Source organism: Oculina patagonica, chromosome 6 (genome assembly GCF_052425735.1).
Source record: "Oculina patagonica isolate OP01 chromosome 6, crgOcupat, whole genome shotgun sequence".
NCBI classification, from domain to species: domain Eukaryota; kingdom Metazoa; phylum Cnidaria; class Anthozoa; order Scleractinia; family Oculinidae; genus Oculina; species Oculina patagonica.
The window spans coordinates 24,516,267-24,532,106 of record NC_135763.1 but is presented as its reverse complement, the minus strand read 5'-3'; the positions used below and the strand labels follow the sequence as shown (position 1 = coordinate 24,532,106).

At 38.6% G+C, this 15,840-nt stretch overlaps 1 protein-coding gene and 1 long non-coding RNA gene across 4 annotated transcripts in view; both read left to right on the top strand.

Annotated features, from left to right (window-relative positions):
• The window catches only part of LOC144657726 (chromodomain-helicase-DNA-binding protein 4-like), a 39,996-nt gene extending 35,410 nt beyond the window's left edge, over window positions 1–4,586 (top strand). For 2 of the 3 annotated variants that reach the window (XM_078518073.1, XM_078518071.1), the window contains 6 exons: window positions 27–933; window positions 1,601–1,674; window positions 2,138–2,181; window positions 2,441–2,541; window positions 2,919–3,013; window positions 3,383–4,586. In XM_078518073.1, coding sequence (XP_078374199.1) covers window positions 27–933; window positions 1,601–1,674; window positions 2,138–2,181; window positions 2,441–2,541; window positions 2,919–3,013; window positions 3,383–4,347 — 2,186 coding nt within the window. In that variant the 3' untranslated portion in view covers window positions 4,348–4,586. The remainder of the gene's footprint in view (window positions 1–26; window positions 934–1,600; window positions 1,675–2,137; window positions 2,182–2,440; window positions 2,542–2,918; window positions 3,014–3,382) is intronic. The other variant, XM_078518072.1, reaches the window with a different exon arrangement.
• A 1,733-nt stretch (window positions 4,587–6,319) lies between these two features.
• Window positions 6,320–9,038, top strand: LOC144658848 (uncharacterized). The gene is made up of 3 exons (XR_013571794.1): window positions 6,320–6,772; window positions 7,149–7,208; window positions 8,667–9,038. It is a non-coding gene; the product is annotated as an uncharacterized LOC144658848 (long non-coding RNA).
• Window positions 9,039–15,840: the final 6,802 nt, after the last annotated feature.

Here is a 15,840-nt window from a genome sequence, read left to right as displayed (position 1 = left end):
GCTAACATGTTAATATCATGTGACAGGAGATTCTAACACCGATAAGGAGTCTAAGATGGAGGTTGACTCACCTAGCCCGAAAGAGGAAAAAGGAGAAGATCAGGAGAAAGTTGATACGTCGGACAAAACAGAGGCTACGGACACTCAAAAAGGAGAAACGACGGCTGAAGGTGACAAGGCTGCAGAACAAAAGGAGACGAGTGGTGATAGTGACGAAAAGACTGATAAACCTGTTGACGTTGATAAAACTTCGGATGAAAAGAGTGTTGATTCTGAAGGAAAGGAGGAGAAACAAGGTGCTTCGGATGAGAAGAAAGATGATAGTGAGGCCAAAGTTGAAGAAAGTGAGAAGGAGACGAAAACAGAACCAGGAGAATCTAGGGATGAAAGTGAAAAAGATTCATCGGACAAAATGGAAAACGGTGAAACATCAGAGTCGGCCCAGGAAGTTGAAAAATCTTCTGAGAATGCTGTGGAGGCAATGGAGACAGATGACACGTCAAAGAAGCCAACAGAGTCACTTGACGAGAGCGAGAAGAAATCAGAAAAATCCGAATCTGATGAGAGTAGCGAGAAACCTTCAGAGAAAACAGACTCTGTTCAAAAGGACGAGAAAACTGACGACCCTGTTAAATTGGACCAGAAAACGACAGAGAAAACACCAGAAAAGTCTGAAACAGCTCCAAAAACAGAACAAGCTACTGTGAGTTCTGATGCAGTAGCGACTCAAAAATCAGAAAAGTCGCCTGACAAGGCTGCCGTGACTCACAAGCCCGGCAGCAGCGCGCTTGGAGATCAGCGTCGCTTTATGTTTAACATCGCTGATGGAGGGTTCACTGAGCTGCATACGCTGTGGGAGGTGGAGGAGAAGAGAAAGTGTGATGATATCTGGTGGAGATGCCATGACTACTGGCTGCTAGCAGGAGTTGTTACGTATCCTCAACAAATATATACTTTATTTACTAGAGCTTGTTTGACACTAACCTCAAAATCTAACTCTTTCTCCAGTGCCCCACTTTCTTAACTCTGAGATGAAATCTGAGGTTCAAGTCGAAAAAAAAACTATACCGATGGTGTGGCCCATATCTACATAACTACGTTTAGCGTGCCTTATTATTGGTTAATAATTATTTTGTCCATCAGAGACACTACACGTATCTCTCTCTTTACTGTAACGTTGTCGTTGTTTTGAGGATTTTGACTGTAATCTCAGATTTCGCTCTCGACAGTGACGGAAAGGAGGTATCCGAAGAAAGACACCTGCTTTCTCAGGCTTTTCTGTCTCTGCTCTCTGAACTTGATAAGATTAGGTACTACGGATGCGTACTTAGTAGCTTGCAAATCTAAGACTAAAGTCAGTCTGCTTTTGGCTCTTACCCGTAGTTTTCTAATCTATTGAATTTCGCTGATTTAAAACTATTTTCAAGCAATCCGTAGAAGTGGCATACTTGACCATTTAATATTTCTCCCATTAGTCAACCTCAAAATGCCAATACGGGACCTATGTTAGTAAACAGGTAGAGTTCATGTGACTATTTATGTATGATATTTATTGTGTGATGACTGGTTAAACTTTTCCTTGACTGTATCATTCTATTAGTCACGGTTATGGTCGGTGGCAGGACATCGCTAATGATCGCAAGTTTTCAGTGATTAACGAACCTTTTAAGAACGGTAAGTTTTTCCTGAACAAGTCTCCATAGGAAGTGTGTACCAATTTACAAAGCTCAAGATTCAAATAAGAGAATGGCCACGTCCGCATTCTGCGAAAGATTTTTTCTCGTATAGTACAAGGTTACACGTAGGGGAGCAGGGATGGCGCAGTGGTGAGAACGCTCGCTCCCACCAAAGTGACCCGGGTTCGATTCCTGGACCCAGTGTTATATGTGGGGTCGAGTTTGTTGTTGGTTTTCGTCCTTGCTCTGAAGGGCTTGGTTTTCTTCCTTACTCAAAAACCAACACTTCTAAATTCAATTCGATCTGCAAACAGTGAAAAAAGAACTGCTCTGTATGCCACTGCAGATTCCTATCAATCTATTTATCAGGCTACCTGTGTTACGTTACGCCATAAGCCTTTTTACAGTCAACCTTACAGAATAATTTTGATGAGTATTTATTCACTTGTGTTTATTTGTAGTTACTCTGGAATACAAGAACCGGTTCATCGCAAGACGCTTCAAGGTTTGTGTCTTAGATAGCTCCCTTGTCCTTGTTTATCTAGTTGACGTTTATCTCGTAATGTTACAAGAAAATAATATATTGAAACTTGTGGTTCTGCGTTATGTTGCAAACAGAGTCGTTGAACACAAAATTATTCTGTGTTTGTGGTTTAAGTTAGTGCGTTTGCACGTGATTCCTCGGCTCTGGCGCATCAGGTCTCTTGGCGGTAACTTTGCACATGTCGTTGTTGAAGAGTAACCAATCGCTGTTTTGTTTTCAGTTGTTAGAGCAGGCCCTAGTGATAGAGGAACAGCTAAGAAGAGCTGACTCCATAAAGCTCAGGCAAGATGCTAACCACCCGGCCATGGCTCTAAATGCAAGGTAAGCAATAAGTCACAGTCTCGTCCCAGGGGCGGATCCAGGATTTTTCTTAGGAGGGGGTGCACCACTTAGGAAAGGCGTAACTGTCTTTTCTTTGGGATAATACCAGATGTATTAGAAAGCCGCAGGTCATCTCGGGGAGGGAGGGGGTGTGCACTCCCTTCACCCTCCCCCTAGATCCGCCCCTGCGTCCGTTGGTTATTGTACTCAAGGTTGAACGGTCTTCATTTGATTTAGTATAGAGCATTCACTGAACTGCAAAGAGAAAAGACGACAACTCTGAATTGATGAACTTTCTTATTCTCATTCCCTGTTTGCAGTATACTAAAGGTGTAGGGAGAGTTTGATGTTGATCACTGTTGGGGTTTCTTTGACAGGTTTGCGGAGTTGGAGTGTTTGGCGGAAAGTCATCAGCATTTGTCCAAAGAGTCCTTAGCAGGGAACAAGCCGGCTAATGCTGTGCTTCATAAAGGTGAGTGTTCACACTGGAATAAGTACATCGCATATCATTAGTTACAGTTTTTGTCAGTGGAGAGGTTAAGGTGTTTTCTAGCAGTCATAGTACACAATCATACTTCTGTCCCCCTCCGTCCTCCCCACTGGTCTGTGCGATGAATGCCGAGACCAGGAACTTAAGATAACTACTTCAGCACGATCAGTGTGCTCTAAATCTCATCCCGACGATGTATATGTATCCTCCAAACAGGCCATATTCGAGTTTTATTCACGGACAGTGGTTTTGATCCCAAGCTCATAGATTTTCTAAGTTAAAAGACTAAGAAAAAGTCCTTAAGTTGCACGAGATTGTTTAAGACTCACCGTTGTTTTGTTCGTCTTGCAGTTCTTAATCAACTGGAAGAGTTACTATCGGATATGAAATCGGACGTCAATCGGCTCCCTTCGGCTCTGGTCCGAATGCCACCTGTTACAGCTCGGCTTAATATGTCCGAGAGAGGAATCCTGAGCCGTCTTACTAAACGTGACGGTCCACCACCAAACGTCACGATATCTGGAAACTCAATGCAGCCCGCCCCCATGCCAGTGGGGTCAGTACCTATCCAACCAAAGGTCCAACCCTTAGTGCTGGCTGGAGGCACCGTCCTACCACCACCTCTTAACATCAAACCTAGACCTTCTTACCGGTACAGTGTACCCCAAATGTACTATCCTCCTTCCATACAGAGCAGTACTGCCACCATCACAGTTCGGCCTCCTCCCCCCACCACTCTACTGCTTCCCGCTTCCACCACAGTATCAAGTCTAGTCAAGCCTGGACTGGTACAGTCTGTGCCTAAAGCAAGCTCTCCACTGATAAGTCATCACGTAAACTCACCTACTCCAACACAGTACGTCACCACACTCCTCACCAAACCTGCCGTCACCAGCACAGTGTCAGCAGTGCCCCACCCAGTGGTGGGTCCTGCTAGCTCTACACCCCTGACTCCAGTCATCAACAGTGTCTATAGCCTTAGTGCGGGCAAGTCAGGTACCGAGGCTCAGCGCAGCTCTACACCGCCCACCACTGCGATCCAGAGTGGTATTGGTAAAATGCTTAGTAAGAAAGCAACCACTCTGGTGGAAAACCAAATCACCTCTATTATACGCAGAGAGGCTTCAGCTATGGGCTTAATCAGACCCGATGCTTCTTCCAACCCCAGCTCCCCCTCCGCAACCGAAACGCGCGTTTCCTCGCCTGGGCAGAGCCAAGCCACTCCCCAGGCTCCACAGGAGGAATCCGACAAGACGCAGCCTCCGAAGACTGGAGACAAGAAGGACAAAGATCCAGACGTGATCTGTTTGGATTAGAACGATTCAATACTATGGAAAATATTCTCTCTCTTTTTTTCCGTGATGTGGCGGTGCCACTTTATGGCTAAGAACACTGGCCTTCGTAATGTCAGGTCGATCTTTCTTAATCAGTTATATTTTTTGCTTTATGTCGTTTTAATTTTAAAGTCTTACAACGCTTATGAATGAATTATTGAGATTGTTCTATCAAAAGTAATGAATATAGCTGCTGGAAATAAACCTTCATTTTTAAACTACTGCTTATGAGCTTCCTTTGCTTTTGAAAATTTTAGACTACTCACCCCAGACACATTACAGTAAACTCTCTCTGAAACGCAAACCGTCGGAACCGGCTCCAACTGCCCGTCTTAGAGAGGTGTCCGTCTTATAGGGTGTTAAGTTACAGAAAAATGACTAAAAAACGACAGGGACGGGACCAACACCAGTTTTCTTATAGAGGTGTCCGCTAAGAGAGTTTCTATTGTTACACAATGTAGTCTGCAATTGAATGAAGTATTTTTAGCTCGTCACGCAATCATCCCCGGTAACGAGAACGGCTGACGTGTAGCTTTTTGCGTAGATCAATCGCAGTGCTTAGCTAGTTACCAAGCTTGTTCTAGGCTCTCGGTAGTTGTGGAAGAGCGAAAAACGCGAGCGAGCGAGGAATATTTTTTAAAAAAAAAAAAAAAAAAAAAAAAAAAAAAAAAAAAAAAAAAAAAAAAAAAAAAAAAAAAAAAAAAAAAAAAAAAAAAAAAAAAAAAAAAAAAAAAAAAAAAAAAAAAAAAAAAAAAAAAAAAAAAAAAAAAAAAAAAAAATACAAGAAGAGATAATTTCCTATAATAAGTAACGACCGGAGGGGGGGGGGGGGGGGGGGAGAGAAAAGAGGGTATTGAACCACTGAGCTGTCTTTGCTGATGGCCGAAGTAAGTTTCTGCGCGAGTATTCAATGTGTTTTCGCTAATTTTTTTTAAGTTAACGATTCGGTTTCCTTTTAGTTCCGTGATTACTGTTTTGAGTTTTGAAAACAGCTGGTTGTTGATTTGTATGAAGCACTATTCACTCAGTAGAATCGATGTCTTTATTCTGAGGAAGTGTATAGACTGTAAACCTTCGTTACAGCTGTCTGGTGTGCGCTGTGCTCCGAGGTAAGTTTTGTTAGTCTGGCATGATAGTTCATAGAGAAAATGTTCATGATTCTTTCTGTGAAAACAATCATAGGTAAGCTGAGTGTTAAAATAAAATATTAGTTTTTGATAAATGCAAAGAATTTTAAAAAGTCGATTTTCCGGAAGCAATTTCGCAAGTATGACTGTGTCAGTGATGTTGGTTATTTTGTTTTTGATCTTAAAATTGTTAACGTTAATTTCCGCGCCGTTAATTAAGTGGAGCGTTTTTTTCTATGACCTTAATTTTCATTATTTTGGCCTCAATTTCTGATACAGTCCAGTCGTTTTTTACTCCTAGGAAAAAGCCTTATTTTATCAGGGCGGAAATCTGCGGTGTCACTGATACTGTGAAGAACGCTCGTTTGGAGAAAGTACTACGAACATTATTTGCGGTTAAGATTATACGTCTACAAGTGTGAAAATAAACTTGTTCCTGTTGTGCACTTCGCTTTAATTTCCTTCATTTCAAATGTTACCCCATCTTTCGCGTTAATTTCCTTCATTGGGAAGTAATTTTTTCTTCAATTCGCGTAAATTTAAGTCGCGTTTATTTCAGTACCTTAATTAACACAAGCGTTAATTTCCTATAACAAGGTATGTTGTTACCCACAATTATTTCCTCTTTTTACGTCTTCTTATATTTATTTTCAAGCATGCTATTCGCGACATTTCCTTTCACACTCGCTATTAAGAAATGTAGATATGCTCCCGCGCCCAGAAGTTTGCGCGTAACATGGCCCAAAACCAGATGAAAACTGACAAGAGCTACCCATGACTCAAGGCAGCGTCAGTAATCTAACTGTGGGAAGAAAGGAAAGGAAGCAAATTAAACAGATAACAGGGCAGCAAAATTGAAACGTGTAAAAATCAGTGAACTGTTCTCCGAGAGAACATTTTTTCCTGCAGTGAATTACAATGAGAAAACAATCCAATCAGATGATGGCACTGAAATAGCTCCACCGGTGCGTGGTCGCAAACGATTGCAAATTTACATTGCAAATTACACATGCAATGAAAAAAATGTTGGTTGGTTTTTTCGTCAGTATTTTTATCATCCACGTTCGCAATTTTTATTGCAGACATCCACCTTTGGCTTTGCCTGTTGCCACGAAAAGTCAAGCTTTGGTTTGGAATTATCCTGAACGGTTAGTTGCTGGCACGAAACACAGATAACTGCAACAAGAACTTGACTTCAAGCAAACTCTGCAAGCGCGTGCGTCAAGCAAAGATGTCACAGTGTATTCTAAGCAAATGGCCGCGAGTTTGAGTTCTTCAAGGTAAGAGCTGTCAACGAGAGTTACGTTGTATTTTGTAAAAGAATGACTCGTGCAAAATCTGTTAGGAAGATTGGAAAGATTTCCGCACAGCCCCCTACATTAATTATGTATGCAACTTTTCCATACTATCACTATACATAAAAGCAATATGAAAGAACGAATCAGTCAGAAAATTGTATGCATAATTAAGTATGGGGCTGTGCGGATCTTGCGGAAGATTTTCCAGCCTAGAGGTTGAAACTCGTTAAATGTTTTCATGTGACAGGATGGTTGTGTATATTGATTAGAACTTTTTACTTAATGGCATGCTTCCCGGGGCATGCTTCAGCCTGAAAACAGTTGTTTGAATGTAATTTGTTTGAAATCCCTTTTGCAGGATGAAAATAATGACGATGCAACAGAAAATACACTGGAGCCGTCTATGACAAAACTTCAGGTAACTTAACTCTTTTAGTTCAATGTTTGATTGAAACTTTAATTCTCCTCACTAATTGTCATACATTTCGTTCTTATACTACTTTTGAGAATTTGGTGTTCCATCAAGGCAATATCCCCTGTTGGTGATTGTCTTTATTCTCATCACCTTTCTGCTTGATAATGTATTCATACTGGAAGGAGAAATCGGTGATTTTTTTAAGGAGGCTCGATGTAGTTCCTTTAGCCCTAGGGTGGCTGTTTTGTAAATTATTTAGGAAGCCAATCTTCGATTTTTGCCAAAATACACCATAATGATCAAATATGACCGAAGTTTAATTTTTTTTACTGGTCATATAGTCGCAAAGGTTACCATAGCAACGATTGTTGTTTTCTTTTGTTTTCAAACAAGCCCCATATTCTCGAAATCTAGATTGACTCTTGGTATTCATATTTTGATATGGTAAATAAAGTATGGTAGATTGACTAGTTGTTGACGAAATTTTATAAAAATCTATAAGAGCGTTTTCAAGTGTTTTCGGAAAAATCCCGTTTTAATGTGAAATAGGCGCTTTTAAATTGTTTCGTAGTATTTGAGCTCATGCAGTTATTCAAAATTAAACATAAATACTTACACCATCAAAGACCATTAACTAAAAGCGAGAGTGTTTTTGCTTTAATTTGTTAAATATATCGACTGCCGATTGTAGGAAACTACAAGAAGTTGCAAAAAACTTAATTCTTGATTTACTCTTGAATTACTTGAAAACGCTCTTACAGATTTTTTTAAAAGTTCGTCAACAGTTAGTCAATCTACAAAACTTTAACCTATTAAAAAATGAATACCAAGAGTCAATCTTTTTTTGAGAAAATTAGGCTCGTTTGAAAACAAAAAAAAACGACAATCGTTGCAATGGTAACCTTTGTGACTAAGTGACCAGTAAAAAAATAAATTTTGGTCATATTTGACCATTATGGCGTATTTTGGCAAAAATCGAAGATGGGCTTCCATAAAGGAGCAGTGTCACGATATTTTAAGTCATTTTTCTGATTACTTTCAAAGTGAAGGAAACCTCGAAATCATAGTTTTCTAACATAGAAAAACAACAAAGAAGTATGACAACGCGAAAAAAAAAAAAACAAAGATAGTTTTGAATGATGCGTGTTCCGTTACGTAGCCCCTTTAATAATCTTTATTTTCAAAACAACCACCCTAGGGCTAAAAAAACTACATCGAGCTTAAGCGTTGTCTTTATCGAACGAAATTGTAATTTGTTTGAAAACTGTGTACGGTAATCAATGTATAGTTCATGAATGCTACATAGAGAAATGTTTTGAAAAACGTAAAATTCGTATGTAACCGAGCAGAAGATAGACTTTTACCAGAAGTACACGAGGAGAAGTTGTTTAAATTGCTTGTCTAGGTAAATAACTGTTACAAAATGCGTTTAGTGAATTATTCTTTTTATTTCCCTCTCAGGAATTCTGGCGTTACGAACAAGACAGGAAAAAGATGAAGGCAATACACTGAAGCTGTTAATGCGCCAGAGGAAACCAAATGCACTGGAGGAATCACAAGACAAGGCATTCAAACTATGCAAGACAGCGGAGAAAAGTAGGACAGATTGTTTAGGATCGATAATGTTATTTTCTCGGATAAAGAAGAAAACACTAAGGAACACTTTGAAAGGAACCGACCAAACGCCATATGACGTATGTTCTAGTTTAATAAGAGGATGTTTAGTTTTGTTAAGAATTTACTTCACTTCAAACAAATTCAACTTAGCTGTTTTCTTCAGCGCGCGAAAATATGTTTACCTTTTTTCATTGTCTTGCTTATGCACGAGCCCAAGACTTGAAATTTTAATCTACCAAATTTTACAAGCTTTTGATAGTAGTACTGAAGAGATTTCTCACACACTGTATAGCTGCAATAAGTTTGTACCTAAAACGTTTGCTTTGCTATGACTTGAAATTTTAATCTACCAAATTTTGCAAGCTTTTGCTAAAAGTTAGATATTTTTCAGAGGTAACTCGCACGTGTATAGCTGCAATAAGTTTGTACCTAAAACGTTTGCTTTACAATTTAACGGTTAACATAAATTCGTCGGAAAATACAACCTCCGCTGTTGTGCTTATTCATCAAAAAATTTAGCGACTTTAATTACACCAAAACTCTTGTAAATCAACTTGATTTTTCTAGCATGCTTATTGCAGTTGAACAGTATGCTAGTTTCCTCGTAGGAAAATTTTATAGGTATTATTTCTTAGTTTTCTTATTCAAAAAACTTGTCAGACTAAGAATCGATAATTTGTGTCGAGTTAATGTTGTTCAAAGCGTTTATTTCAAAGTTTAATATCAGTGTTGTTGCAAATTTTCTCGAATGCTTACTCACTAGGGTAACCTACGTTTAATTTTTTTTTAATTTTCCCGCCAAAAAACTTAGAAAAAAATACGGGCGCTTAAAATACGCATGCGCCAATTTTCTTTAAAAAAATTAAACTGTATTAAAAGTATTTTTGATACAGATTTTATTCTTTTTATATTTTATTATACTTTTTGTATTTTCAATTATTTACTCAATAAACAATAGTCAAACAATAGAACTGTAAAGTTGTTTGTATTCTTTATTATTAATCGAATAAAGTATAGCAAACAAGAATTAACAACAAGTGTTCTCTTTTAATTGTTTTATTTCTATTCAATCTTTCTAATACAAGTTAATTAATTAAACGAATTCGATTAAATTATTAAAAAGGTGTGTAGAAAAAATGTTCCCTCTATATACTAAGTCTTTTGGCGGGAAAATTTGAAACAATTTGCACAGCGTTTCCCCTGACAACTTTTTTGACAAAAATTTTAAGAGGGTTTCCCCTTGAATTTTTTCCCGCCAAAAATGTAATACACCATCCTTGTAAAAAAAATTGACCAAAATAAATCCAATTTAGTTTCCAAACAAAGTTTTTCCGTAAAAATTGAATTTGTTGCATCCGCAAATTTCGATTTTTGTACAAGATAGTGTTCTATGATAACATCGCGAAAGACAGTCTGCCCTAAAACGACAAACAGTCTAAAATTCGTTTACAGAAATGAGAAGAGAAAGTAAAACTTAGCACAACTGCAACATTTAAGCACACCAAGTTGAATATTGCGAAGGTATTTTAAAATCACAGTAACTAAGGGAGTTGATTCAGCCGGCTAACTTGAGTCAAGCTATACCAACTCTCTTAATTACAGCGATAATATTCCCACCGTTACAATCCTCAAACTGATGTGCTGAAATGTTACAGTTGAACTAATTTAAACCTGGTACTCTGTGCTCGATCTTCTCATTTCTATAACAGATTTTCAACTGTTGTCGATTTATGACGTACTATTTCACGTGATGTTATTACACTAAATTATATTTCAAGCAGATAACAAAGGCAAGCCATAAACCTTTAATATGAAATTCGAAAAAAAGGCTAAAAAAAGCTAACTCAAATTAAACTTGCCGAGGCTAAAAAAACTTTAACATTGCGTTTGACAAATTAAACCGAGTTGAACAATTTCCAAACGATTTTCTGCCGATTAACAAAAAAAAGGCAAAAAATGAAAATGGCTTGCCACGTTACCCTCGAGAAATATAAATTCGATCCATATCAAAACCATTCGTTTCGGTTTGCTACACAGGATAAGTAAGACGAAACAAAACTATAGAAAGAGCTTACACGTTGCTTTTGCGCAAATAAAAAGTCAGGCATGATTTTTGGTGTGAAGTTCATTTAACAAAATTGAGAAAGATATCATTGTCGAAATTTGAAAGCTAACGTTTGTGCATTTGTTTTATTTTTTAACTGTGTAGCATTCAGAAACTCGATGGTTTTGTCAAAGCTCATACTCAGTGAGGATGTAAAGATCATGTCTGGTTAAACAGGGCAGTAAAAAAAGATTAAATTTGTCAAGTCATACAGCTTTGTATCAGCAATTCAAAACGACTGAATTATCAAATTTTATAATCCAAGACGATTAGAACAGTGTTAGACCCGTGTTAGAATAAAGTATTTGCTGATGGACCGATCAACAATTTTTGTCAGCGATTCAACAGATCGATTGTAAAAAATACTAAAAAATTAAGACAACTAAAAAATATTGAAGAGACGATCGCCACATTTAAACATGTAAAAATTTAAGAGAGTTGGAATACCGAAGGAACGATCGTCTCGGAAGTTTTGTCAGTGATTCAAAAAGCTAATTTCGAAGTTGAATATTGACTGATAGTTTTGATACAACAATCACAATTTTTGATTTAACGCAATGTAAAACTCCAAGACAATTAGAACAAATATAGATGGTGAAATTTTGCTAACGATTCAACAGCATTGACTTACAATACTAAAAATTCAAGACAGTTGAGCTTAAATATTGAATGATTGTCGATATTTGTTAACAATTTAAAAGAATTGATTCAATACATTAAAACTCCAAGACAATAAGAATAAAATATATTAAATGATGAAATGCCATTTTTTCAGCGATCTAACGGAACTAGTTTAATTGAAAAAAGAACAAAATTCGAAGAAACAGTCGGAATCATAATTTGTTGGAGAGCTCATAAGACATTTTTGGTTGAAAAACCAGACATAATTCTTTATAACCTCACTGTAAATCAAACGAGGACACAGGTTTCTGGTTGATGGTTCATAATGTTTCCCTCCCAAAAACAATTTGAAACCGAAATCGTGGATTACTAAAATACCTTTTAGCATATGAACAACATTTTTCAGAAACCTGGCTTCTCTCTAAAACGTTACTTAATTTCAAGACGGCTCTGCATGTCAACTGTACGGTGTAAAACGATATTTTACTTGCAGAAACAAAGCAAACATAAAAGCCGAAAATGAATTCGGGACAAAATAATTTTTCAAACTTTGTTCAACTTGTTGCTAACACGGCTTCAGTCAACAATGCAGTGCCACCTTAAAAAAGCTTTATTCAATTCCATGCTTTCAAAAAAGGGGCTTTGAGTGTGTCTTGACAGATTGTTTTGCAGTTTTGATTTCAATTAATTGAAAACAAACTAGAAGGTTGGCCAACATGGTTAAACATGCAAAAAAACAATAGCAAACAAAAAAACCTCCGAGAAATCCAAATAGAATTAAATCAACAAAATGTAGTGATCGCTCGATGATAAAACCCCTTACGTGAAAACATGAACCTTTCCAACAAATAAGGCAGAATTTGTATTTCAGTGTTGATTTTCTTTTGAGCTTCGATAAGAATACATACAATTTGGCAGGCCAGACAATATTTCAGCCGTGAATTTATATTCACCAATGAAATAAACTGAAACTTTATTCTAAACACCCCCCCCCCCCCCCCATGCAATTTCTTGACAGACAATATTTCAGTTGAAAAAGTAATGCAGTGAGAATTCAATGTTCACCAACGTAATTAACTAACGTATTCTACCTTGTAACACTGCCATTTTTTGTCGGAAAGGTTTCATTATTTAATAACTAAATTCACAAAAGCTATTCTTATCTTTTATCCCTTCCTCCAGATTATGACCAGTTGACTTTTTCCAGGTTGAATTATTCCACTTCTCTCATTCCTTTAGGGTGTTTCTCTCTGGAAGCTAAATAGATCAATAAGTAAACCAAATCAATTAGCAACAAACCAAAATGTACAATCGCTTATGAACAATAACTATAAATTCGGTATTAAAAGGGACTGATTTGTCCCGGTTTCTTGATGTAATATTTATCATTCAGAAAGTGGTACAAATTATTTCACGGAATATAGAACACAGACTGGAACAACGTTTTAGCATTTTGCCGTTAAATCCACGGTAACCAATTTGAACTTCGCGGTCACATAAATCGCGCGCTAAACGGAAATAAAAGTCCAATTCTGTTTTTAACCAATGTAGCGAAACAACACCAACAAATTTATAGCGCCTGGAATGATCTGCGTTATTCTGCTTGTAAGTTAAATAGTGTTTGCTAAAGCCATGGGGCGTTTTACAAGAGCTTCAAAACAAAACTTAAACTTAAACCAAGTCAGTACACGTGGTGAGATTTGAAGTAATATTTCGCTCAAATTTCAACTAAAATTCCAAGAAATAGAAACTTACCGTAAATTTAAACAATGTGGACTTGCTTTCACCCCAAACGCCTTCGATATTCTTCTTCAAGGTTTCTTCTCGTGAAGAAGGGAGCGCTTCACGTCTTACCCCATCCGCGAAGTTCTCTGACTGACAAACAATCACCTCGGACCGCGTGGACATGAATATGGAAAATGAGATTGGACCAATCAGCTAACGATACGTCCAAATTTTATTCATTGCATGCTTTTTCTGTCACATTTTTCAGTGTGCCACGCCCTCTCTGGATTCTTTGTTGTTTTTCTGAGCTATGGGAATTGTGGTGTCATGTTCTCTGTTGTTTTAGGAACTAATGCATGCAGTGCCTTGTTCCGTGAGGTGGCGGGCGACCAACAGTTTTGCACTCGCTTTGATGGAAACCTCCCGAAGACTCAATATGCCATTTTGAAATATCAAAATTCTAACTTCGCTAGAAACTTAGGAAAATCAAGGAAATGATAACAATAATTTTAACATATTTCAAGAACGGCCTTTTTAGAAATGCTATGACATTGTGGCACAAAAAGCACTGTAAAGGGAAAAAAAAAGATAAAAATGTCTTCAAGGGAGAATGAATGGAAAAAGAGGGAGCGGCGCGCATTTTACCACAGACATAAACCGAACAGCGCGAGAAAAACATTCTCACCAGAACTGACATAAGCAAGTTCGAACGGCTCATTTTGAGCGGCTGGAGCGCATATATATATACGCAAATATATGCGCATATATATGCGCATATATATACGCATATATCTGTCCTGATTTAAGAAAACAAGGCCCCAGGAACTGCCTGGGGCCAGCAACTCTCTGAGCCCTCCCCTCCCTTCCCCCTGTGGATTTCAGAGAGCCCATGGGCACAGCTAGGAAGCCTTCCCATGCCCGGTCACAGCTGAGCTCTCAGAGGTCTCAAGGCTTCTGAGCCAGCCCCCCAAAACCAAAAGCCAGGAGCAGTCCTGACCACATTTCAAAGCAAAGTATTTGCAGAAAACAAGCCAAAAACCTGACTTTAGCCACCCCCCCCAGCCGGATTGCAATTCAACAGCTGACCCAGGGCTCCCTAGGGTTGTTAGGTCAGGGACCCAGCTAGCTGCCCACGGGGTCGGTGACGTTGCCCCCCCCCCCCCCCCTCGAATTTCTCGGGCCGCAAAGGCTTGAAGGCCGACACAGTCGGCCTTCAAGCACGGATCCCGGAGTCCACGTTTTGTCAAATCCAGACAGATATATATGCGCATTTATTATTCAACACATGCGCGCGCTGCCCATATATGGTCAAAATGTTAACGATATCTGTCATCCGTACATAACAGATATCCTGCGTTATACGTAGGTTGCGAAGATTATTCCGAAATCTTGTAAAGCGCTGCATAATTACAGTTTTTCTTTCTGCAAAATGTGTTTCGTTGACAATTTGTTGAATAATAAAACAATTATCCTACTCAATCTTGCGGAATATCGTCTGATTTTAGCCAACTCGGCCTACGGCCTCGTCGGCTAAGTATCAGGCGATATTCCGCGCGATTTCGCAGGATAATTGTTAAATATATGCGTGGTTCGTCTCCGGTATGGAAGTTTTTTTTACACGCGGGAAAACCAACTAGAGTCACACATATCCTGCTCAATTGGTCTGCTTAGACTGCGCTTCTACAATGGTTCAACAGAAAAGCGTTTGTATGCTTTTATGTTATACATCTCATCTCATAAGCATTATATGTATGGGCGGCGATAAGGGCATGGTAACCGTCTGACGAGGTCGACAGTTTTTTATTGAAAAGTCATTCCTGGGTAGCTGAGTCCTCCCCCCCCCCTCAGGGGGTAATCTCCGTCACTCCGCCAACCCCCGTCGGGTTTTCCAAGTTGCGTTGCCGTGGCGCACTGGGGCCAAGGGGCCTATTGGCTGAAGCAAGTACTTGGAATAAGACTAAGGCAATACTTGGGGATTTTTGGACTCCAGGACTAAAGCTAGAGCTATGTTAATTATCGTTCAATGTGGTAATAGAAATAGCCCATAGTTTTGCTCGTTAAAGTAAAATAGTAAGAAAAGTGGGGGGGCCTAAATTCAGTCCCGAAACCAAACTTTTGTTAACTCTCAAGGGAATGTTTGAATTTGTCAAGGAAATACTTTTCCCTGTGGGTAATAAATACGTCACTCAAAGGGAATAAGAATAGCACATGACCTGACCCTTAACAAGATCTGTAAATCTAATGATTGTTACGACCATCAAAGTTTGTATCAGTTGGTTTCACCAAAACACATGCAACAACCCGAAAGATTAACGAATTATCCTGACTATCATCATAAACCACAGAACAAGTTTCATCTTTTAACACTCGCCATTACGTAACATGTCACAAGCAGGTAATGAACGTTTATTCGTTTGTCTCACGATAGAATCGCTTTGAGATGTTGATCGCGACGTTTCGACTGCAATACTGCTAGTCTTCATTAGGCAATGAGGTCGATTGTTTACGCGTCGCTATTTATGCACGTTGGTTCGCTGTGATTGGTGCATTTCGATCCTCATTATTATT